The 26,551-nt window shown below is 45.3% G+C and overlaps 1 protein-coding gene across 1 annotated transcript; it reads left to right on the top strand.

The window, feature by feature from the left end:
- The first annotated feature begins 7,359 nt into the window (after positions 1 to 7,359).
- Positions 7,360 to 19,500, top strand: TMEM128 (transmembrane protein 128). Its single transcript, XM_003411361.4, has 5 exons — positions 7,360 to 7,493; positions 9,316 to 9,457; positions 14,641 to 14,799; positions 17,804 to 17,912; positions 19,129 to 19,500. The coding sequence occupies exons 1-4, from the start codon at positions 7,397 to 7,399 to the stop codon at positions 17,901 to 17,903; spliced, it is 498 nt and encodes a 165-aa protein (XP_003411409.1). The 5' UTR covers positions 7,360 to 7,396; the 3' UTR covers positions 17,904 to 17,912; positions 19,129 to 19,500.
- Positions 19,501 to 26,551: the final 7,051 nt, after the last annotated feature.

The raw sequence follows: 26,551 nt of genomic DNA, 5'->3' as shown, positions 1-26,551 counted from the left end.
AAGTACATACGTTTGTCAGAGTTTAAAGGTCAGACATTGCTCAGAAGGTCGGGCCATTGTTCGTCCACAGAGCAAGTATTGTGAGTCCCTGAAACACTACCTCTGCTGCTCTGCCTTCCTGGTGACCTCAGACCGACGGCTGTGGGGGGCCTGGGGGTAGTCCATAGATTAGATTTCTCCATCGGAGATCAAAAGAGGGTAAAGATTCTGTTCTGCTGAATTAAACCGTCGTTCCTACCGGCATTGCTTTGGGGACTTGGCATCAAATTTGAATCAGGATACTAACGGTCATGTTATAGGATAGTCCCTCTTGGGCTGACTTTATACTGAACAGAGAGGTATTATATGGATGGATAAAATGGAAATGGCAACCTCTCTTCCACATTTCAGAAAAAAAATAAGGTGATAGAGTTTTCTGGTTTTTAAGGTGTCTCACGTGCATTTCCTAAGTCTCTTGGCACTTAAACCAAAGCCATTGCCATCAAGTCTATTCCGACTCATAGTGACCCTATAGGACAGAGTAGAACTGCTCCGTAGGGTTTCCAAGGAGCGGTTGGTGAATTCGAACTGCTGACCTTTTGGTTCCACTATACCACCAGGGCCCTTGGCCCTTACTACTACACAATTCAAGGTTAGATACTATCAGAGTCAGCAGGAACCTGTACAGCAGTTCATTATTTTTTGCTTAATTTATCCGTCCTCTGTGAGGCTCCACAGGCACCTGGTGCTCTACTATTTGAAGGATTTGGAGAACCATGGTCCCTGTGTAAGGGGATGCAGTGGTTGGCGCAAGCACGGAAGATGGCTTCCCCTACCCACCGAGGGTGGGAATGCAAAGTGGTCCTGCATAACCTTTTTTGCAAATATCCATCAGAATCCTTAAAAGTGTTCATATTCCTTGATCTAGAAATTCCAACTCTATAGCTTTTATCAGAGAAATAACCAGGGTTATATAGAAAGACACACACATATTACGTTGCATTATTTATAATGAGAGGGAAACTTTTATTTAGTTACTAGCTCTGTTTGAGAATGACAGGCAGGATCCCAAGTGATATATACTAACGTTTTCTGAGCACTTTCCAGTGCTTTTGTAGTTCACCTGAATTAATTTATCCTTCCGGTAACTAAATGGGGTTCAGTGTTATCAGTCCTGCCGACCTGCACCCGTAAAGATCGTGGTGGTGGTTGTGAGCCTACTAGTTAATTCCAGCTCCTAACAACCCCATGTGACAGAGTAGAACTGCCCCATAGGGTTTTCTAGGCTGTAGTCTTTCTAGAAGCAGGTTGCCAGGTCTTTTCTCCCATGAAGCTGCTGGCGGGTTAAGCTAAGCACTTAACCACTGCGCTATCAGAGCTCTGTAAAGATCATAGCCCTTGAAAACCCTATAGAGTGCAGCTCTACTCTGCAACACACGGGCTAGCCACGAGCCAGAATCGACTCGACAGCAACACATTTAGTTTTTTGGTTAATGCTGAGGAGACTGAGGGACAGGGACTTGATTCCTTGTCTCACCCCCTCTCTCCCACCACCATGGTGCTTCTGGAGTCCTTAGAAAAGGCAAAGTGATAGCGGAAAGACCTGTGTTCCAGCCCCATCTTTGACACTTGCTAACTGTGCAATTCAGGGAATACTATACAACTTCTCTGAGCCTCAGTTCCGTCATCATCACAACGAACCTAACTCTACTCACCTGCAAAGGCTGTCATGGAGTGGTCTGGCTTATCTCTGCTACTGAACATTCCCTAGAACTTCTACCTGTCCGTCACCCTTCAGCCTCTATTGGGCCCCTCTATCAAAAACTTGGAAACCCTGGTGCCGTAGTGGTTAAGTGCTACAGCTGTTAACCAAAAGGTTGGCAGTTCGAATCTACCAGGCACTCCCTGGAAACTATGGGGCAGTTCTACTCTGTCCTATAGGGTCACTATGAGTCAGAATCAACTCGATAGCAGTGGGTTAGGGTTAGGTTAGGTTTATCAAAAACTTGGAGAAGCCCTGGTGGCTCAGTGTTTAAGTGCTTGGCTGCTGTTAATGGATTGAATTGTGTCCCCAAAAAATGTGTGTTAACTTTGCTAGGCCATGATTCCCAGTATTGTGTGGTTGTCCACCATTTTGTGGTCTGATGTGATTATCCTACATGTTGTAAATCTAACCTATGATGTTAATGAGGCAAGGATTAGAGGGAGTTATGTTAATGAGGCAGGACTCAATCTATAGGATTAGGTTGTACCTTGAGTCGGTCTCTTTTGAGATGTAAAAGAGAGGAGTGAGCAGAGAGGAGGGGGACCTCATGCCTCCAAGAAAGAAGTGCTCGGACAGGAGTGTGTCCTTCGGACCTGGGGTCCCTGTCCTGAGAAGCTCCTCGACCAGGGGAAGATTGATGACGAGGACCTTCCCCTAGAGCCGACAGAAAGCCTTCCCCGGGAGCTGGTACTCAGAATTCGGACTTCTAGCTTCCTAGACCGTGAAAGAATAAACTTCTGTTTGTTAAAGCCATCCACTTGTGGTATTTCTGTTATAGCAGCGTTAGATAACTAAGACAGCTGCTAACCAAAAACTCAGCAGTTCAAACCCACCAGCTGCACCACAGGAGAAAGATGTGGCAATCTGCTTCTGTAAAAATTTATAGCCTTAGAAACCTATGGGCAGTTCTACCCTGTCCTATAGGGTCCCTGTGAGTTGGGTCAGCTCGACTGCAATGGGTTTGGTTTCTTTTTTCTAATCAATAAGTAAATGCCAGATACCAAACACTGGTTCATTATGAAAAGCAGGGATCCCCAAACTTCAGCTGAAATTGAAGCTAGCTTTAAAACACAAAGATAATACAATTCAAATAATTGGTATTGACTGAGCATGTACCAGACCTGATGTCACAGTGCATCTGTGGCACTATGAGACCAAGCTTCCCTTCCTGGAGTCCTCAATCCAGCTGGGGACCAATGGGGTAGCCACATGGCACAATGAGAGAACAGGACTGTACTGATCTGGTTTCATGGTTGCAAGTAATATAAAAACCGCTCAAATGAGCATTAGTTTAAAAACAAAAAGGTTTTGGGGGGGAAGGAGGAGGGCTCAGAAATCAGAAATTTCAGCAATGGGTAGTAACAACACCTAGCATTAATTAAGAATGTCCTATGGGCAGGAAAGGAAACCCCAGTGGTGCAAAGGTTAAACACTTGATGGTAACCAAGAGGTTGCTGGTTCAAAGCCACCAACTAGCTGGCTCCGTGGGAGAAAGACTTGCTGACCTGCTTCCGTAAAGATGAGAGCCTAGAAAACCCTGTGGGGCTGTTCTCCGTCACATGGGAATCAGCTAGATGGCAGCCAACAACAACAACAACATGGGCGAGGCACTGTTCTAAGCATTTTACATGTATTAATACTTTTCATTCTTACCCTATCCCGTGAGGTAGGTACTATGCTTAGCCCCAAACAGAAAGGAGGAAAAGAGGTTTCTCAGAGGAAGGGATGCTGGGTAGGCAAACGGATGTTCAGTACAAAGACTGTTGTTAACTGTGACCAAGGGCCAAAATGAAAAGTGGATGGGGGAGTTCCTGCTATGTGCCAGGTGGTGTGCAAGCACTGAGAAGACACTGGAGGCCTGGTGGTACAGTGGTTAAGAGCTACGGCTGCTAACCAAAAAGACGACAGTTCGAATCCACCAGCAGCTCCTCGGAAACTCCGTGGGGCAGTTCTACTCTGTCTTATAGGGTCCCTATGAGTCAGAATTGACTCAACAGCAATGGGTTTTTTGGTTTGAGAAGACTAAGACAAGTTTGGTCTGCGCAGTCAAGTGAGGAACGCACAGACGGTAGGAAACTTGCATTGTTGTTAGGTGCCATCAAGTTGGCTCCAACTCATAGTGACCCCATGTATGACAGAACGAAATATTGCCCAGTCCTGGACCATCCTCACAATAGTAGGCAGAGTGATAATTACTGGGAGACGGACATGAACCCAGTGTAGCGGAAGCCCAGGGAAAAGGGAATAACAGGAAAAGAGGACAGCAGGAAGCTAATCTTGAAGACCTGGCAAGCCAAATTAAGGCATAGGAAATAGTACCTACCATCGATTGAGTGTATACTATAGGGTAGGCACTACACTAAGCAATTTGTATCTGTCTTCACGCTGGAGCCCTGGTGGCGCAGTGGTGGAGAGCTATGGCTGCTAACCAAAAGGTCAGCAGTTCAAATCCACCAGCTGCTCCTTGGAAACCCTATGGGGCAGTTCTATTCTGTCCTGTAGGATCACTGTGAGCTGGAATTGACTCGATGGCAATGGCTTTGTTTTTTGTTTTTGGTATCTCCACTCTGTTACTATTGGGCGCCCAACTCATGGCAACCCCATGCACAATGAAGCAACGCGCCACCTGGTCCTGTGCCATCTCCATGATCAGTTGCAGATCACACTGTCGTGATCTACAGGGTTTTCATTGGCTGATTTTCGGGAAGTAGATTGCCAGGCCTTTCTTCCTAGTCTGTCTTAGTCTGGAAGCTGTGCTGAAACCTGCTGAGCATCACAGCAGCACACAAGCCTCCACTGGCTGGTGGCTGCACATGAGGTGTACTGGTCAGGAATTGAACCCGGGTCTCTCCCGTGGAAGGTGTGCATTCCACCACTGAACCACCAGTGCCCCCACATCTTCACTCTGGGACCTGTTATTTCCCAGGGGAGGAAGCTGATGCTTAGAATGATGAAATAACTTGTCTAAGGTCGAAATGCTGTAAGTGTTCTATAAATGTGTTGGACATAAACGCGTTGTACTTAACCTCATTGCTAAGGGGAGGCCAACAAAGGTCATAGTCAAATTCATTCCCTGCCCCCCACACAAATAATCCACATTGAAAATGAAAATTTCTTGGTGGCGGGCAATCTGGCATCATGTGTCTACAGTCAAGGCAGGTGTGCAGCGCACACATTGAAGAGTTTGTTCAGCGGACTCCAACAACGAAGATGTGCTCACTAACTACTGCATTTTTTCCAACCTCCTTTGAAGTATCATCAGTAGGGTGTGCAAATACTGCCACTTACAGCATCAGGGGGAAAAATGCTAGAAGGATTTCAGATCCAAATATGAAGGCCATGAAACAACTGGACAGAGAAACCCGATCGGACCTACAGATTCCACATACGGAAGCTCTGGGAATCGCGGCCGATGCTCTCGGGAATATTCAGTTACAAGGAAGACCCGGCACTGACCCTTCTGCGGAGACAGTCAATAGAAGAATGTATTTGGTAGGAGGAATTCACTTCCCGTTAGCAAGGCTTCTAGCCCTGTACAGGAGCGAGAAGGGAGGGCAAAGATGCCAGTTGGCTTTGAAGAGATGACTCCTTGTTCTTTAGGAGGCTGAAAAGAAAAAAAAAAAAAGAACCAGAAAAGGCAGTATTGTTTAGAAAGGCCATATGATCCAAACAGCTATTAAATCCTTTGCCCCAAAGGGTGTTGCTAAAAGGGCTGAAAAAACGACTGAAGTAAACCAGTAGAAGCTTGACATTCTTTTTTTTGAATATTTCTTACAACATTCCTTTTACAAATATCCACGACCTATACAGTTTTTTTTTTTTTTTAAACAGTTAAACCAGTTGCCATGGAATTGACTCTGGCACATGGTAACCCGTTATGTGTCATAGTAGAATTGGGCTGCGCAAGGTTTTCAATGGATTATTTTTTGGAAGCAGGTCACCAGGCCTTTCTTCCTGGGTGCTCTGGGTGGACTTGGGCCTCCAACCTTTTGGTCATCAGCTGAGTTGTTAACCATGTGCACCAACCAGGAACTCCTCCACAACATACAAAACCAAAAAACCCAAACAACTGCCGTTGAGTCTATTTTAATTCATAGCAACCCTACAGGACAGAATAGAACTGCCCCATAGGGTTTCCAAGGAGCGGATGGAGGATTTGAACTGTGAGCGTTTTGGATAGCTGCTGTGCCACCAGGACTCCTCCATACAGAAGATAGTAAAGCGTGCCTACTAACCAATTCAAAGTGTACTTTCCTGTATGGTTTTCTGGGCTGTCCATCCCTGTATTCAACCCACCCCACGTGTTCCTCTGCTCTGCGAACATCCCACCAGAATAAACGGTGCCCCCCATAACCCCATATAGGATATCTCTATTATTGCACTGTAGTCTTCTCTGCTGGATTCTGTCCTCAACATTTCAGCACATGTAGCTGCTCAGAAAACATTTGTCAACTAAATTAAGGAAACACCTACATTTACAAATGCTGTGCCATATTGTTGTATATCTCTGGTTATCCGTGGACCAGCAGGTCAAGTGCATGGGCAATGTCCTACTCGTCTCTACCTTCACTGCTTAGCATGGTGCCTAACAGTTCCTAACAAATAGGTTCTCAGTAAACGTTTAAAGAATGGTTACCCTGACCAGTTGGGTGGAGTCGAGTCCAGCTCACGGCAATGCCATGGGTGTCCGAATAGGACTGTGCATCATAGGGTTTTCAATAGCTGTGATATTTCAGTAGTATATCACCAGGACCTTCTGCCAAGTCACGTCTGGGTGGACTCGAGCTTCCAACCTTTCAGTTAATGTAGAATAAGCACACAAAATTTCTCAGCACATCACATCACTGGAGCGGGGTATGAGTAACAAACAGAATTACTGGAGGAAAAAAAATCGTGTAAGTAGTGACACAGAAAAGACATTTTTCGGTTTACAGGCTTGAGTGGCGGGAGATGGCAGTGTGCTGGAAAAGTAATTTCGCGCCCACATTCCCACCTGGGGCAATTTTTCTCCGGTCTGCTGGAAGAGTGTGGCTGGAGTGGCAAACAGGGCTAACACGGTCCGGGTGCTTTAAGTTAAATCTCCCAACTAGGCAGGTATTATCCTCGTTGTGTAGAAGAGGAAACAGGCCTAGAGGGCTCTGCTTCTCGCCCAAGGTCACCAGGTGGTAAGTGTCAGGCTCGCGGGACTGCCTTCAACCCTTTCAGGTCTAGAAGGGCGACTTAAGAACAGGAGTAGGAAGGAAGCTGGGGCTGAGAGTCGAGGCCTGGACGGAGGGTATTTCTTATGCTTTGGGCATTGGATAGCCATGGCTCGGAAAGCGGAGGGCAAGGCGAACAACACAGCTCAGAACTAAGCATCCCTTCCCATAGCGAACTCAACGGCATTGGTCATTTTGGTCCTTCTGGGCATCCGTGGCTCGGAGTAAACTTGGGAGCTCTACGGCCAGCAGAAGAGCAGTATTTGAAATGCCAGTCACGTTTGCGGGTTCCAGCGGGGAAGCCGCGACGCCAGCTCCGCCCTAGAGTCTCACTTAACCGAAAACGCGAAAAATACTCCAGCCTCTACCCCGACCCTCTGGTGAAAGGAGCGCCTGGTGCGGACGCCGGAAGTGGTGTGACGTCACTTCCGCCGCGTATCGGGGCGGTGCCAAGATGGACGCTCTGCGGGCACGGGAGGAGCTCCGGCGGAGGTACCTGTTCACACAGGACGCCGAAGGCCAGCTGAATAGCGAGGGCGACGCCAGGCCCGGTGAGGCGTTCTCCCCGGGGTGCGCTTCGAGGTTTCCGGAGGCGAGGCGCTCAGGAACTGCCGGCCCCACGGGCTTCCCGTTGCCCGGCCCAGTCCGGAGGCTTCGGGTTTCGATTTCCGAGGCTGTGGGGCTTCCCAAGTAGTTCTGAAAGCCGAGTGTCTGGTGTCATATAAAGGTCCTCGGAAACACGTAGCCCCCCGAATCTCCATCTCACCTGCCTTCAGAATTCGCTGGAGAGCTGGTTTGAAATATTTCGGCCACATGTTTGGTAGTATCCGTTAAAATGAAGCGTACCCACCAGTTCTGCTGAGGACTTATCGAAGGCACATACTTGCACAAGGACACGAAGATGTATGTGCCAAGTGTTTCACCGTGGCATTTTTTGTAGTAGTAAACGACTGGAAGTGATCTAATAGCAGAGAGCTGGTTAAATAAATTTGCACCTATCCATACGTGGGACACCAGGCCGACTTTTTGTGCCAGTGTGGAAGATATTCAAAGGAAGGTGCAGAATAATGACTCTTATACTACCCTCTGGGTAACCAGATAACCTGTGTTGCGTGTTAACCTGTAGATATATAGAATATCTCCGGAAGAATTGAGTAAAAATAGGATTGGTGGTTGCTTCTGGGCGGGGAAGTGGTTAAAGATGAGAAATGGAGACTTTATTTTAGATACGTTTGTCCTGTATGTGGTACACTGTGTGAATTTATTACCTTTTCAAAATAAACAGTGTGGCCTGGCATGGTAGTTTATATATTTTGGGGTGTCCTCTGAATCATTGACAAATTCCCCAGGGATCCTGATGTGCAGCTAAGGGCCCAGAACCTCTGATGTAGGCCACTGGTTCTCACGTAAACAGAGAGAGGGCATGTCAGAAGCACCAGTGGAACTTGTTAAAACTAACTCCTCTGACCCATTCTTTCAGATGTGGTTCCAGATGGAAGAAAAGACTTGTCCATCGCCTGTCTAGAAAGGGCCATGCTAGGCCTAGAACGCTGGTACCTGATGCACAGTCTATTGTGCCCGTTCCACTTGTGTGCTTAAAATGATTAAAATATTTGATTACAAGAAGCGCTCTTAATAGATTGCAAGCCCATTTTGTGTTGTAATGTGTTTGCCTTTCGTATTCTTCTTAATTAACAAGACTTCTTTAAGGACCCCTGGTGTCAAAATGGTAAAGTGCTTGGCTGCTAACCGAAAGCTTGGTTGTTCAAACCTGTCAGCCACTCCACGGGAGAAAAACCCTGGCAATCCGCTACCGTAAGGATTACAGCCTAGGAAACCCTATGGGGCAGTTCTACTCTGTCCAGGATTGCCATGGGTCAGAATCAACTTGACAGCACACATTTACCTTCTTAGATGAAATGTGAAATATAATATTAAAATTCCCACACTACCAGGTGGCATCATTCCTTCCAAATAACTGAGTGTGTAAATTTGATTTAAAAGTGTATTTAGAGGAAGTAAGTTGATTATTGAACGTATTTTATAGCTGCTGGGTGGGTTTGAACTGCCAACTTTTTGGTTAGTAGTCGAGTGTAAACCATCAGTGCCACCCAAAAAAGGAAAACCAAATCCATTGCCGTCGAGTCGATTCCAACTCATGGCGACCCTCCACGCAGGGACCTTCGTATTACAGCAGGCTCCTAGTTATTATTTCTGCAGATATAAACCTACCTTGATGATTTTACATAAGGAATCGGTGATACAATGGAAGAGGATCCAGTTTCTCAAAGGCTCTAGAAAATTATTCGGTTAAAAATAGGTGTACTTTCTCCTCATGAACTTACTGATAATTGAAATCTCCCCTATTTCCAGAAACCTCTACAGCTGTTGAGAGAAAGGAGAAACCCCTTCCAAGACTTAATATCCATTCTGGATTCTGGATTTTGACATCCATTGCTGTGACCTATTATGTGGATTTCTTTAAAACTGTCAAAGAAAACATTTATACTAGTAGGTAAGAAAGCTTTATTGTTTCATAAGTTAAACACCCTTGTCTTGTCTTTCGTGTTTTACCTTGTCAGTTGAGTTCTTCAAATCCTTAGGAAGCACCTCCTGTCTGTTGGAGGTGCTGTGGATACAGGGATCAATGAGAGAGTACGTGCCCTGGGCACTTAAAGCAGAGTGGATGAGGTTGGGGGCTGTCATTTCCATGGGACTTTTCAGCACAGATGTGTTGTAGGGTGGGGAAGGTAATGAAATTTGGAAGGTCCTATCCAGTTGGAAAAAATGGAGGGATGAAGGCTCTGACTGCAGGTCTTTATGAAGACAAGGTGCAGGTATAGTGGGAGGAGGGAATGAGAATGTGGTAGGTGGGAATGGGGTCTCAGTTTGTTTTCAGAGAGTCATCACAATTAACAGGGTGACCTTATGTATATTGTTGTTGTTAGCTGCCATTGAGTCGCTTTCAACTCATAGTGACCCCATGTACAACAGACTGAAACATTGCCTGGTCCTGCACCGTCCACACAGTCATCATTACATTTAAGCCCATTGTTGCAGCCACTATGTCGGTCCATCTCCTTGAGGGTCTTCCTCTTTCTCTCTTATGTATAACATAGTGAAGTATTGTCCGGTCCTATGTCATTTTCATGATTACTGGTATGTTGAGTCCTTCGTTGTGGCTATTATGCAATCCATGTCATTGAGAATTTCCCTCATTTTTGCTCACCCTCTACTTTACCAAACATGATGTCCTTTCCTAGTGATTGGTCTTTCCTGATGACGTGTCCAAAGTGACATGAAGTCTTGCTATCTTTGCTTCTAAGGAGCATTCCGGCTGTATTTCCTCTAAGACTGATTTGTTCTTATGCCGTTCCAAGGTATATTCATTATTCTTTGCTGACACTATAATTCAAATCCATCAGTTTTTCGGTCTTCCTTATTCATTGTCCAACTTTCTCATGCATGTGAGGCGATTGGAAGTACCATGACTTGAGTCAGGCATGCTTTAGCCATCAAGGTAACATTTTTTCTTTTGAAAACTTTAAAAAGGTCTTTTGCAGCATCTTTGCCCAGTGCAGTCTGTCGTTTGATTTCTTGACTTCTGCTTCCATGAGTGCTGATTGTTGATCCAAGTAGAATGAATTGGTGACAACTTCAGCTTTTTATCCATGTATCATGATGTTTATTGGTCCAGTTGTGAGGATATTTTTCTTTATGTTCAGGCATAATCCATACTGAAGCCTGTAGTCTTTAATCTTCGTCAGTAAGTGCGTCAAGTCATCGTCACTTTCGGCAAACAAGGCTGTCATCTGTGTATCACAGGTGGTTAATGAGCCGTCTTCCAGTCCTGATGCTGCATTCTTCTTCATGTAGCCCAGCTTCTCAGATTAGTTGTTCAAGAGGCAAGAGAGCTTCCTTTGACAAACGTCGCAGAGGTGACTGATGCGTGGCCACATTCAAGGACCACCGACCTGCAGCGTTGTATTTTGTTCAGGCGGTTTTCCCAAGTTTTAATATCCTTTATTGTGTCTGGGCAGTGTAGCCAAACCAGGGTTCCATGTGAGGACAAGAACTGAAGTAAATAAAAGGAAGACTTCTGATGAAGCCAGGAGATCACCTCAGCTCCAGCACAGCCTTCCTCAGCCTTTGCTTCACTATCACTCCCCTAAAGAGCCTTTTTTCATCCCTGATCACGCCCCCGCCTCAGAAATTTTAGTACCACAGATAAAGTCCTTGTCTGCTTATGTTCTGTATATATACCTGTGCTTTACACATAAAAAAGAATACGCTGTTTCTTTCCTGTTTGGAGTCCTGTTCCCTCCAGTAGAGTGCAAGCTCTAGCAGAAGGGAGCTCTTGGAAGGCTCTTTCCGTAGGGGACCGTGGAAGTGTTTTTCTCATCGATGGCACCAGTGGAGTAACAGTGGCTGCTGTCGAGGACTTAGCTGTGTGAGAAGCACTTGTCCAGACACTTCAGTTCTCACAGCTCTTTATGAGTTAGGGACTGTTAATATTTCCAAAGTACAGCGAGGTTAAATAACTTGCTCAGAGTCACAGAGCTACTTATGATGAAGCTGAGATTCAAACCCAGACAGAGAGATTGCTGAGGCCACGTCCTTAGCCACAGCCCCTTACCACGTCTAGTAATTCAGAATCCCAGAATTGCATCAGATTAAAAGTTCTTGAAGGAATTGGAAACATTGCCATTTTTTAAAAAGCCATCTCGCTGCCTCTGCATATGCAGTTTAACTCTTCTGGCCCTCTGCTTCCCCCTTCTCTCCTACATGGAACACCGGTCTTATATCTGCCCGTGGAGGAGCAGAAGATAATGAGGTTATTGGGTTGAGTTAGGAGACCAGGAAAGGGACTTCAGTACCCAAGCCTAGCCCATCTCCTGACCAGCAGGGGCTGGGAGTAAGGGCTGAGGAGGCTGCCTCGCACAGACCGAATCAGGTCTTCCAAAAACCAAACCAAACCAAACAAAACCCATGGACATTGAGTCGTTTCCAACTCATAGTAACCCTATAGGATGGAGTAGAACTGCCCCATAGGGTTTCCAAGGAGCGGCTGGTGGATTCCAACCGTCCACCTTTTGGTAAGCAGCTGTAGCTCGCTTCCGAATCAGGTCTTGTTGTTGTTGTTAGGTGCCATCGAGTCGGCTCCGAATCATAGCGGCCCTGTGCACAACAGAACGAAACACTGCCCAGTCCTGAGCCATCCTTAAAATCGTTTACGCTCATTGTCGCAGCCACTGTGTCAATCCACCTCATTGAGGGTCTTCCTCTTTTCCGCTGACCCTGTACTCTGCCAAGTGTGATGTCCTTCTCCAGGGACTGATCCCTCCTGACAACATGTCCAAAGTATGTAAGATGCAGTCTCGCCATCCTTGTAAGATGCAGTCTCGCCATCCTTGTAAGATGCAGTCTCGCCATCCTTGCCTCTAAGGGGCATTCTGGTTCTACTTATTCTAAGACAGATTTATTCATTCTTTTGGCAGTCCATGGTATATTCAATATTCTTCGCCAACACCACGATTCAAAGGCGTCAATTCTTCTTCGGTCTTTTTTATTCATTGTCCAGCTTTCACATGCATATGATGCAATTGGAAATACCATGGCTTGGTTCAGGCGCCCCTTAGTCTTCAAGGTGACATCTCTGCTCTTCAACGCTTTAAAGAGGTCCTTTGCAGCAGATTTACCCAATGCAATGCGTCTTTTGATTTCTTGACTGCTGCTTCCATGGCTGTTGATTGTGGATCCAAGTAAAATGAAATCCTTGACAACTTCAGTCTTTTCTCTGTTTATTATGATGTTGCTTGTTGGTCCAGTTGTGAGGACTTTTGTTTTCTTTATGTTGAGGTGCAATCCATACTGAAGGCCGTGGTCTTTGATCTTCATTAGTAAGTGCTTCGAGTCCGCTTCACTTTCAGCAAGCAATGTTGTGTCATCTGCATAATGCAGGTTGTTAATGAGTCTTCCTCCAATCCTGATGCCCCATTCTTCTTCATATAGTCCAGCTTCTCATATTATTTGTTTAGCATACAAATTGAATAAGTATGGTGAAAGAATATAACCCTGACGCACACCTTTCCGGACTTTAAACCGATCAGTATCCCCTTGGTCTGTCCGAACAACTGCCTCTTGATCTATGTAGTTTTCTCATAAGCACAATTAAGTGTTCTGGAATTCCCATCCTTTGCAACGTTATCCATAATTTGTTAGGATCCACACAGTCGAATGCCTTTGGATAGTCAATAAAACACAGGTAAACATCCTTCTGGTATTCTCTGCCTTCAGCCAGGATCCATCTGACATCAGCAATGATATCCCTGGTTCCATGTCCTATTCTGAAACCAGTCTGAATTTCTAGCAGTTCCCTGTCGATATACTACTGCAACTGTTTTTGAATGATCTTCAGCAAAACTTTGCTTGCGTGCGATATTAATGATACTGTTCTATAATTTCTTCCTTGTAGGTGTATGGATGTTATCCTATCACTTACAGTGTTGTACTTCAGGATAGATCTCGAAATGTTCTTTTTGATGATGAATGCAACCCCATTCCTCTTCAAGTTGTCATTCCCACCATAGTAGACTATATGATTGTCCAATTCAGAATGGCCAATACCAGTCCATTTCAGCTCACTAATGCCTAGGATATCGATATTTATGCGTTCCATTTCATTTTTGATGATTTCCAATTTTCCTAGATTAATACTTCATACATTCCAGGTTCCGATTATTAATGGATGTTTGCAGCTGTTTCTTCTCATTTTGAGTCATGCCACATCAGGCAATGAAGGTCCCGAAAGCTTTACCCCGTCCACGTCATTAAGGTCGACTCTACTTTGAGGAGGCAGCTGTTCCCCAGTCATCTTCTGAGCGCCTTCCAACCTGGGGGGCTCGTCTTCCAGCGCTATGTCAGACAGTGTTCGCAGCTCTTCGTAAGGTTTTCAGTGGCAGATGCTTTTCAGAAATAGACTGCCAGGTCCTTCTCTCTGGTCTGTCTTAGTTTGGAAGCTCAGTTGAACCATGTCCTCCATGGGTGACCCTGCTGGTATCTGAATACCGGTGGCATAGCTTCCAGCATCGCAGCAACACACAGGTCCCCACAGTATGACAAACTGACAGACATTTGGGGGAATCAGGTCTTAGTGGCATTGAAAGAGAGGGAAAGACATTGCCCCAGGGGAGGATTGCAACTATTCTGAAAAATGGAAAGATCGCAGCTCTAACTCTTTGATGAGAGAGAACTGGAATTAACTATCTTACAAACTCATTTTCAGTATCCCAAGTAACCCTTAGCTTGGAGGAGTTAATGGTACCTGTTGAGAATCCTTTTCATGACTTCCACACAAATTTTGAAACGAGGAAGCAGCTGTTTTTCCTGTATTGTTAAAGAAAAGGCATTGCTGCGCCCGGGGTCTGTCCTTGGCTGGTTGATTTGTGAGAGCACACACGAATGCCTGTGTTTATAAAGTCTCACGTCTTAATTCTTTCTCGTGGCTCTTGTCATCTTTTCTCAGTCTGCCTCCCACTAGATGGAGACTTCTGAAAGCCGGTGTGTGGTCCCTCCCTCCTGCCCCGGGCTAACATCCTCTTAGAAACTGACTTGATTTTTAGGTTATCAGTGAAAACATTTAAGATACCTGCTGTTCGGTGAAATGCTGCCAACCATGGGACTGTTTTATCTCCACAGTTGGTTTCTCTTTGGTGGTGCCTTGTTGCTTGTCAGCTTGTCGGTTGCATTTTACTGTATAATCTACCTGGAGTGGTACTGCGGAGTTGAGGATTACGATGTCAAGCACCCCTCGCTGATCCCCATTACAACCGGTACTTTTATCGCAGCAGGAATTTGGTGAGTTGATTTTGAAACAACTAAGAGAAATTGTGAAATCCTGGTAACATAGTGGTTAAGAGCTTGGCTGCTAACCTAAAGGTCGGCAGTTCAAATCTACCAGGTGCTCCTTAGAAAGCCCATGGGGCAGTTCTACTCTGTCCTGTAGGGTTGCTATGAGTGAAAATCTACTCGATGGCAATGGGTTGGGTTTTTGGTTTAAGAGGAATTAAAACATATGTATGTATGTATTTTTTGATCAGATAGTAACATACATGGGAATGATTATGAAGATGGTACAGGATGGGGCAGCGTTTCATTCTGTTGTAAATAGGGTCACTGTTAGTCAGAATCGACTCAGCAGTACCTAACAACAGTGACAGTGGTGTACATGGTACAAAATTCAAAAGAATAAAAAGGTGTAACAGAAAGGTAGCCTCCCTGTCATTCCAGTTGCCCCATTTCCTTTCCAGTAGGATCTCTTTCTCTCTCTCTAAGTATTTAGTTATTTATGACGCAAATGGTGACATTCTTTATGTATTCTGCAATTTGCTTTTTAAATCTTGTTCGTAATTGTGAAGCATAATACATACTGAAGAGCAGACAGAATTAAAGCCTACAGCTGAATGAATTGTCACACAGTGCACGTTGGTGTAAACCCCGAACCACGCCAGGACCCCAAGAGCCCCCTCCGTGCCCCCTCCCAATCACTACACCTTCCTTCTGCCCAAAGGTAGACACTGTGCCCACCTTCATGGTACTTTCTGTTTTTCATGTGATTTTACCATCTAAGTTGCATCCCTTGAGCACTCTACTTTCATTTTACCTGTTTCTGTAGAAATGCATTTATACAGTGTGCGTTCTTTTATGTTTACGGCCTGCGTGCAGCACCGTGTCTGACTCGTCCGCATTGTCCTGTGTAGCCATTGTGGGTTTCCGCTGTTGTTTGGCGTTGCATTGCATTGTATGCATCAGTCCCAATTAAAGCATCTGTTCTGGGACGGGATTTGGGTAGTTTGCAGTTTAGAGTTGTTTAAATGATGCTGTTAAGAAATTCTTACACATGTCTCTTGTAGTACATGTGCACACATTCCTGTTACATGGAGATACAGATATCTGTATGTCACTACCTGTTGCCATTGGGTTGATTCTGACTCATAGTGACTCTACAGGACAGAGGGTTTCCCAAGAGCCGCTGGTGGATTCAAGCTGCCAACCTTTTGGTTGGCAGCCGAGCTCTTAACCACCGTGCCACCAGGGCTCCAGATATATGTACACCAAACCTGTTGGCATTGAGTCGATTCCGACTCCTAGACACCCTCCCGTGTATATACAGGACACTGTTGGCTCGGAGTGTGTGTGCGCATCCAGCTTCAGTCCACGATGCCAGACTGTGCCAGGGCGGTTGTTCATTTTTTTCTTTGTTTAACTGGAACCAGATGGGTGGGGATTCGCCCATACTGGAACATGTAGCTGCGCCTCGTTCTTTTTAATAGTTCCATACTTTTCTCTGCATGGACACAGCAGTTCTTACCCAGCTCCTTGTTGTTGGACCTACAGTTGTTTTTATTCCTTTGCAAACAATGCCACGGTGAATACCCTTCATAAGGTAGCAGGTGCTCAGTGGAAAAAAAAAGTTTTATTTTCTATTTATAAAAGTAATACTTGTTCACTGAAGGGAAGTCTGCAAATTTCAGAAAGACACAAAGGAGATAAATTTCATGGTCCTGCCGACCAGAGAGAAAACGAGCCAGTCCTGTGTGTACTTCTTCGGTGTTTTCGTTCTTTATGTTAAACTGAGTTCTTATTTTGGAACAACCACGCACATTAGCACATTATTGCGTTTAAATATGTGTTTTCTGTGATTCATTTTCTGTAGTTGACGTTTTGGGATATTTGACATAAGTTATATTCTGATAGTGGTGGTGATGCAGGTAAACAGGTCTGTTATTTTGCTTTTTCTCATGAGGCTAAGATCACCCCCGGAAATGTTTTTATTTTTTTAGAACAGTAGGATTATAGCTACTGAAAGTTTATGTTTATCAAGAGATTGTGTATTAAAATCAATAACTACCTGAAAACTTATTTAAAACTATCTATAGTTTTCCCTTGATTTCGACTCTTAAAAATTCAGCCATGAAAAATCGTCTGCATTTAGAAAGTATTTTAATCTTTTTTTGGGTGACAGAAATAGCGTTTTTCTCAATAGAAAATTTAAAGCCACTTACAGGTAATTACTTTTTCATTCCTGTTTCTAAGAGAGAATACTTTTAGCCATCTTTTTTTTTTTCTTTTACCGTAGTAGTTTGGTATGTGAGATCATAAAAGTAGACTATACCTCTTGTTGTCAAGTCGATTCCAACTCATAGCGACCCTATAGAACAGGGTAGAACTGCCCCATAAGGTTTTCTAGGCTGTAATCTTTATAGGAGCAGACTGCCACATCTTTTTCCCGCAGAGCGGCTGGTGGGTTCAAACCACAGACCTTTGGTTTGCAGCCGAGCACTTAACCGCTGTGGCACCACCCAACCAAAACCAGACTTGTTGCTGTCGAGTCAGTTCCGATTCATAGCGACCCTACAGGACAGAGTAGAACTAACCCATAAGGTTTCCAAGGAGCAGCTGGTGGATTCGAGTTGCTGACCTTTTGGTTAGCAGCCGTAGCTCTTAACCACTGCGTCACCAGGGCTCTGCTGTACCACCAGGGCTCCTTAGAAGTAGAAGATAGCCATTTAAATCCACATTCCAGTGCAGACACCTTTCAGAGACTTGGTTTCTATTAAGCCATGTCAGCGCCCACTAGGGGACGTTTGGTGATTCCAGTCCCTTTTTAGAGACTGTGGTAGCTCCTTGAGCACATACAGAGTTTTCCAGCGTTGGCGAAATCACAGATCTAAACCACAGGAGGCATAGAAAGTTGTCGGCAGGATGAACTGCCCAAACTGAGTAAAAAGTGAGCTCTTTAAGTACGGATCCTAGAATAAAATGTATTTGTGTATATGTTGTGTTTTTCCTTTCCTTTCAGCTTCAACATTGCTTTGTGGCCCGTGTGGTCATTTTTCACTCCGTTGTTGCTGTTTACCCAGTTTATGGGAGTTGTGATGCTTATCTCACTCCTCGGATGATGGCTGAAGGTAAGATTTCTGGAACAGCGTTTTGAATAATGGGCTCATTTGCAGAATGTCTCTCAGGACACTTCCCAGTAGACTTAGCGGTCACAGACGACTCATGAATTAGTTCCAGTCATGTTTATATCAGAGCTCTTTATCCCTTGAACCCTGGGATAAAAGGGACCGAGTCCCCGTTCCTTTTCATCGTTTAGTTCTAAGTGACTACTCTTTAGGAAAGGCACCCTACCCTTCAGAGACCTCATGAAGACACTACTTGCACTTTCAAATGCAGATAAGTTCACACATTAGAACATTTTGTATTTAATTAAACTTCCATCAGCTTATATACAAGTGTCGGTTGGCTAGATTATTCTTAAGAAATGGGCAATTTTACTCAATTGGGGTAAAAAATCCTGCCATTTTCTAACTGTCCTGGTTGCCTCATGACGACCTGACAGCCGACACATTGGTCTTCTGCCGTGTTCGGCTTGGAATTTCGCCTCTCCACAGACCACCACTTCCTGGGCCCCCGGCCTTCCACAGTCTGTTAGCTGAGTCCCAAATAACTGTGGGTACTCACCTGCGTGCTCAGGGACGTGGGAAGAAGACAGTCCCTCCCTTCCTGTCACATCAGAACTGGGAAGAAACCGCCTCCATACACGAGTTTAAGATAGGAGCACTGAGGCCCATGGAAGTAGAATTTAATACACTCAGTAAATGACTGGGATGCTAAAGAAAGCTGACATTTCAGCAGACAGCCTGCGTTCCTCCCTTGGGGATTTGAAAGGAAAGCCACTGTAACCACATACAGAAATGGACGTCATCTCATTGTTGCCACTCTGAAAAAAGCAGACGGCACGTGCACGACCACGCTGGTATGTGGGGCGTCCTCCATCTGTTATGCTGTCTGGGGACTGCTAGGACTCTTCGCAGTGTACTCTGCATCCGTGTTCACATGTGAAGCAACAGAACACCAGGGCTGCTGATTAGGCCCACGCACCTCAGAACATCTCCTACCCTGCCTGCCCTTCTATGCCATTCGGTTTTTCCTGGCTCTTCGGTTTGAAGTTTTCACAGATGTTCAAGAGCTTTGGACTCCGCACTGCCATGAATTTCTAACTGGGGCTGGAGGGCCGGATAGTGCCGTAGGCATATCACTTGAACTCTGTTCATTCATATTAAATTCAGTAGCTTAAGATGGAAAGTCTTACTTGGGACATAAATGCTGTTTTTCTTTCAGATTTCAGCGAATGCGAATTGAAAGTGAATGACTGAACCTCCAGCTAGCTGACAGCAACAGGGACGAATAACATCTACACAGCGAATGGTTTCCTTGGAAAAATTGTGGCTTCATACATCTATGGCAGAAATCCGAATAAATTATTTCATTTGCATAGTCCTAAACTCAGTTGATTATTGAATTTTTCAGATGTCTGTGTTTACAGAAGTAACTCTTTTGAAATGTTAATTGCTTGAATCTTTGGAAAAGAAGTGGTGTCAAAGTTTGGCAAAGTTCCATTATAGGTGCACAGCGTTCCTCCCCCCGGTAATGTAAATTAATTACTCACTCTTCCATTTAAGAAGTAGCCGGAAGCTAGTTGACTGTGTGAGATGACTGGATATAAAGGAAGGATTCTGACCTGTGCCTTTAACCCAAATGAGGTGCTCACTGCTGGTCTCACTTTTAGGGTAGTTTTGTTAGGTGAGAGGACCGCCTGGAAGTATTTTGTTTTTCTGTGTGTTTTACATCACTTTAGATTTCTATCGTTGTGTAAATTACGGGAGGGTTTAACATTTGTTTAACTTATGAACTTTTGATCATTTTTAAGTATGTATAACTTTTTTCTCAATATTTAAATAAAATATTTGTAATAACTCTCTTGTGGGTTTTGTTAATACGCACTTAATGAGTCAGAGTCGACTCAGTAGCAACTGGTTTTCAGCATATTAGCACTTGTGTTAACTGTAGAAATAATCAAGGCTACTTTTTTAGAGAAGGCTGCTCTATAAAGACCTTACAAAGACATTATTTAACCTTCAAATAAAAATGTTTGTGTTGGTTCCCGTCATAGCAACCCTGTGTACAACAGAATGAAACACTGCCCAGTCCCGTGCCATGCTTCTTACAATCTTTGTTATGCTTGAGTCCCTTGTTGCAGCCACTGTGTCAGTCCACCTCCTTGAGGGTCCTCCTCTGTTTCGTTGACCCTTTACCAAGCATGATCTCCTTCTCCAGGGACTGGTCCCTCCTGACAACGTGTCCAAATTACTAGAGACGAAGTCTCGCCATCCTCGCTTCTAAGGAGCGTTCTGGCTGTACTTCTTCCAAGACAGATTTTTTTGTTCTGGTAGTACATGGTATATTCAAGATTCTTTGGGAACACATAATTCAAAGCTGTTAATTCTTCAGCCTGCCTTATTCGTTGTCTAGATTTTGCACGCATACAAGGCAATTGAAGACATCATGGCTTGGGTCAGACGCACATTAGTCTTTAAAGGGACATCTTTGCTTTTTAACACTTTTAAAGAGGTCTTTTGCAGCAGATTTGCCGAATGCAATGTCTTTTCGTTTCTTGACTGCTGCTTCCATGGGTGTTGATTGTGGATCCAAGTAAAATGAAATCCTTGACAATTTTAGTCTTCTCTGTTTATCATGGTGTTGCTTATCAGTCCAGTTGTGGGGATATTCGTTTTCTTTATGTTAATCCAGACTGAAGGCTGTGGTCTTTGATCTTCATCAGTAAGTACTTCAAGTCCTCTTCACTTTCAACAGGCAAGGTTGTGTCATCTGTGTAACGCAGGTTGTTTATGAGCCTTCTCCAATCCTGATGCCCTGTTCTTCATATAGTCCAGCTTCTCAGATTATTTGCTCAGCATACAGATTGAATAAGTGTGGTGAAAGGATACAACCTCGACGCACACCTTTCCTGACTTTAAACCACGCGGTATCCTCCTGTTTGAACAACTGCCTCTTGATCTATGTACAGGTTCCTCATGAGCACAATGAAGTGTTCTGGAATTCCCATTCTTCGCAATGTTATTTATAATTTGTGATCCACACAGTGAAATGTCTTTGCATAGTCGATAAAACACAGGTAAACATCTCATTAAACAGTACTCATACTGTTTTATGACAATGGTTAACAATCCCATGACATGTCAACCCTTTCCCGTTCTTGACCTTGGGTTCTGTATTACCAGCTTTCCTGTCCCCTCATGCCTTCTCGTCCTTGCCCCTGGACTGTTGTGCCCATTTAGTCTTGTTTTGTTTCATGGGCTGTGTAATCTTTAGCTGAAGGGTGAACCTAGGGAGTGACTTCATTACTGAGCTAAAAGGGTGTCCTGGGGCCATACTCTCAGGGTTTCTCCAGTCTTTTTCAGGCAGTAAGTCTGGTCTTTTTTGTGTGTGTGAGTTAGAGTTTTGTTCTACATTTTTCTCCAGCTCTGTCCAGGACCCTCTATTGTGATCCCTTTCAAAGCAGCTGGTAGTGGTAGCTGGGCACCATCTAGTTGTGCTGGACTCAGTCTGGTGGAGGTTGTGGTAGTTGCGGTCCATTAGTCCTTTGGGCTCATCTTTCCCTTGTGTCTTTGTTTTTCTTCATTCTCCCTTGCTCCCGAAGGGGTGAGACTGGTGCAGTATCTTAGATGGCCATGGGTGTGAGTTATTTTAAGGGATTATAGAACCTAAACAGAGAGGAGACCCGTGTTGCTGACCTAGCCCCTGGTGGATGGGAATGAGAGAGAAATAGCTGCACTGGCAGCTGGGGCCTATACTGACCAGGAAAGGGAAGCTGAGATTTCCCTATACTGATTTAATACTGAGGAGCCCTGGTGGCACAATGGTTTAGCGCTAGGCTGCTAACCGAAAGGTTGGCAGTTTGAACACACCAGCAGCTCTGTGGGAGAAAAGTCCTGGCCACCTGCTCCCATAATGGTTAAACCCTAGGAAGGCCTATGGGGCAGTTCCTACTCTGCCCTATAGGATCACTATGAGCCAGAATCGACTTGATGGCAGTGGATATTTTTAACAGAGTTTGATACTGCAAACAGGTACCAGTACTGCTTCCTAGAAAGGTGTCCAAGCTCTTGGCTGTGCACTTGGGACCCTGTATTCCACCTTCTGAATCATCCTTCCTTTTCTGTAAGAAAACTGAGCTTTAGAATTGGGTAGCCTTCTCATCCTGCTTCTTGCCCCGAAAAGGTCTGCAGTCCTGAGGATTCTTCATTTTGTCCCTGTCCCTCTAGGTCCAGGCTGGCGGTGCTTTCCCAAGAACAACTGGCCAAGAGTGATGTCTGTCCGCTTCTTTGTCCAGCCACCCCAGCGCTTGCTCAATGGCTGGTGTCCAAAGTGCATGGTGGCAGGGGTGGAACTGGGTGTGGGCTCTGCAGCCCAGAACTGCCGTCTCCAAGGCTGGCCTGGTGAACACAACTGCTGAACGCCTGACCTGCCATGGTGATTTTAATACAGCACCCTAATTTTTTTGACACTTCTCCCATTGAGAAGGAGGAATCTATATCCTTTCCCTCTTGAATCTTGGTGGGTTTGTCGCTACTTTCATGGAGTGTGGCAGAAGGGATGCCACGTGACTTATAAGGTTGGGTCATAGGAGACCATGCAGCTTCTGACTACCAAAAAACCCCAAATGAACCCACTGCTCTTGAATCAATTCCAACTCATGGTAACCCCACATGTTTCAGAGTATAACTGCACTCCATAGGGTTTTGAATGTTTGTAATCTTATACATGTAGATTACCAGGCTTCTCTTCCGCAGCACTGTTGGGTGGATTCAAACCGCCAATCTTTGGTTAGTAGCCCAACTCAAATTGTTTATGCCATCCAGGGACCGAGCTTCTGCCTCGTTCTCTTGAAACACTTGCTCTCCAGATGTTCTCTCTTCGGATGGTCCCTCTCAACACCCAGTGCAAGACTGTGAAAGATTCAAGCCAAGTAAAGAGGCCATGTGTGGGTGCTCTTGTCGACAGTCCCAGCTGAGCCCAACCTTTGATTTATCTTAGACAACGTATGAGATGGATGGTGGCTGCAACAATGAGCTCAAACATAGCAACAATTGTGAGGAAGGTCCGGAACTGGCTAGTGTTTCGTTCTGTTGTGCCTGGGGTCGCTATGAGTCAGAACCAACTCGACGGCACCTAAGATCAACAAGAAGTCCAGGTACCAGAATGTGAGGGGAGAAAACTTCAGATGATCCCATTCCCAGCCATTTGAGTCACCCCCAGCCATTCAAGTCTTCCTGGCTAAGTCCCTAAACATTGCAGAGCAGAGCAAAGCAATCCTTGCTGCGTCCTCTCCAAATCCTGACCCACAGGAACCATGAGCATAGTGAAATGGACGTTGTTACATACCCTACATTTGGGGTAGTTCATTACGCAGCACTAAGTAACCAGGACAGCTGCCAACAGTGGGGGCCAATGCTGAGGTGCTGACATGGCACCTTTGCCTGGGGAGAATTGCCCGGCAGAGGATTGATTATAACAGACCCCTTCTATCATGTCCCTGGGTGGTGCAAATGGTTAAGTTCTTGGCTACTCACTGAAAGGTTGGCAGTTCAAATCCACCCAGAGGCAACTCAGAAGAAAGACCTGGAGATGTACTTCCAAAAAAATCAACCATTGAAAACTCTGTGGAGCACAGTTCTACACACACACAGGGTTGCCATGAGTTGAAATCAATTTGGTGGCAACTTTTTTTTTTTCTTTTTTCCCATCATGTTGGAAGCAGACATTTGCCCTCACCAGATAGACACATGTTCTGAATATGTTTTTGCCTTCCCTGCCCATAATACTGCTAGCACCACCCTCTGCACACTCAATGGCTTATCTTATCATTGTCATGGTATTCCGCACAACAGAGCTTCAGATTAAAGAATTTATTTCCCAGCAAAAGAACCCACCAATCCCCAGGACTTAGTATCCACCTAGAGCCCATGTCTAGTGTTTTTCCAAAAGATCTGTATAGAAAAATGACATAGTGGGAAAACTAGAAAAATCTGAATGCAAAGCCTGTAGTTTAGTTAGTAGTGTTGTATCAGTGTTAATTTTTAGTTTTGATAAACGCACCATGGTTATGCCCACACCTGTCTGTCAATTCGTTGTACTGTGGTGGCTTGCTTGTTCCTGCGATGCCAAAAGCTATGCCACCAAGTATTTCATATACCAGCAGAGTCACCCATGGTGGACAGGTTTCAGTGGAGATTTCAGACTATGGCAGACTAGGAAGAAAGGCCTGGCAAACTACTTCTGAAAATTAGCCAACGAAAACTCCATGGACCACAACAGAAGAGTGTCCCTCACGCTGAGATGAGCCATGTGACCAGTTTTCACATGGAATGCAAGTGGGATTGACCTGCTGCAAACGAAGTGAGTGCAGTGGGCCTGGACGTCATCACAGTCCAACATTCTGGACCCCCAGTTGAAGCAGATGCCTGTATCTGCCCCCACCAAGTGTGAGCCAGTCCTAAGACTGGGGGTCCTGTGTGGCTCAGACTTTTGAAAAACCTCATCAGCAGAAGACAGAAAACAGTGTGGGTAAATCTTTGAATGAGATTTAACATTATATCCAACAGAGAATAAAGGAGACAGGCTTCAGTCTCTTTTGGTGTCTAGAAACTTTCATTTCATTGCTTACTAAAATGAATAGAGGTAGCCCAGAGAAAAGCATCCCAACTGATTTTCAGACAGGGAGTATTATTTATCTTTGTACTCTAAAGGAGTTAAGGCAGTGCTAAGTTATGCATTGAGCTGTGGTATTGGTGAAGAATATTGAATACATGTATATCGTGGACTGCCAGAAGGATGAAAAAATCTGTTTTAGAAGAAATACAATCAGAGTGCTCTTTAGAAGCGAGGATGGCGAAACTTTGACTACTTTGGACATATCATCAGGAAAGACCCATTGCTAGAAAAGGACATCATGGTTGGTAAAGTAGAACCGAAACTAAAACCATTGCCATCGAGTCGATTCCAACTCATAGCGACCCTATAGGACAGCGTAGAACTGCCCCACAGGGTTTCCAAGGAGCGGCTGGTGGATTCGAAGCTGACCTGTTGGTTAGCAGCTGTAGCTCTTAACCACTGCACCACCAGGGTAAAGTAGAGGGTCAGTGAAAACCAGGGAAACCATCAATGAGATGGACTGACAATAGCTAAAACAATGGACTGAAACATACCAATGATCATAAAGATGGCACAAGACAAGACGACATGTCCTTCTGTTATACATAAGGTAGTCATGAGTTGCAGCTGACTCAGGGGCTACTAACAATAACAAAATCTGCCATAGCAAATACATTTCAGAATTATAGTGGCTCAGCACAGTAGAAATTTATATTTCACTCCTGTTAAGTCCAAGTTCAGCAGAGGCTGTCTGCTTCATTGGTCACGGGGGACTCAGGCTGACAGGCCTGCCATCCTCAGCATGAGGCTCCCAAGGCTGCCCCGAGTGTGGGTGTCCACAACCGGCTGGTAGAATGGGGAGGAGAGAGCATGGAGGATGCATAGGAGGTTTTCACGGGCTGGGCTTAGGAGTGGCGCAGAGCTTAGCCACCCACCCCACCTCAGTGCAGGAGCACTGGGAATTAGCGTCTCTGCTGGCATCCATTTCCCAGTAACAGTTCTCCACTGTGGAACGGGGGACATGTGTTTGACGGACAGCCAGCCACCTCTACCACCGAGCCTTGGCTCAGTGTCTGACGTGGAGTAACCAGTTGTCGTGGAGTCCATTCCAACTTGTGATGACCCCATGTGTCTTCAGAGTAGAACTGCACTCCACAGGGTTTTCAATGGCTGATTTTTCAGAAGTAGGCCGCCAGGCCTTTCTTCTGAGGCACAGTCTGGGTAGATTAGAATGGCCAACCTTTTTTGGTTAGCAGCTGAGCACATTAAGCATTTGTACCACCCAAGAACTCTATTCTCTGATTACAACCTGTGTTTTTATTTCTTCGTGCATGCTGGATCCTCTCTGTAGAACATCCTCCCCACCCCCGCCCACATTCTACCCGGCCAGCTCCTACTGCCAGGTATAAAGGCTGCAAAAGTGTTGCTTCTTCCGTGAACACCTCACTCTTCCTGGCGGACTCAAGGCTCACCACAGCGCCCTGTCCTGGCAGTCCTGCTCTCAGGGCCCCACCTACTCCATCTCCCCCACTGGGCTGTGACTTCTTTGCAGGCCCAGGCTAAGCCTCATCTTTGATGCTCCGCAATTCCCAATAAGCTGGGAGATATGAAATACCTGTCTACAAAGGGCGTCCCACCTGAACACTAGCTCACTGTTCATCGCTGAATCTCCAGCACTTAGAACTAAAAACCCACTGCCATTGAGTTGATTCTGACGCATAGTGACCCTATAGGACAGAGTAGAACAGCCCCATAGAGTTTCCAAGGAGCACCTGATGGATTCCAAACTGCTGATCTCTTGGTTAGCAGCCGTAGCACTTAACTACTATGCCACCAGGGTTTCTTCCCCACCTAGAACAGAGCCTGGCAAATGACTGTGCCTTGGATCCTTACGTGCTGATCAAATGCATGAATGAATTCAGAGAAGGCTCCCGGAGTGACTCCTTCCAGCCCCAGGGCTCCCCCACCCTCCTCTGTCAGAACCGGCTATGAATTTGCTGGACCCGGTGCAAAAGGAAAACATGAGGCC

Source organism: Loxodonta africana, chromosome 5 (assembly GCF_030014295.1).
Source record: "Loxodonta africana isolate mLoxAfr1 chromosome 5, mLoxAfr1.hap2, whole genome shotgun sequence".
Classification (NCBI taxonomy): Eukaryota; Metazoa; Chordata; class Mammalia; order Proboscidea; family Elephantidae; genus Loxodonta; species Loxodonta africana.
The sequence above is the reverse complement of the archived record's forward strand: the minus strand, read 5'-3'. Positions and strand labels throughout refer to the sequence as shown.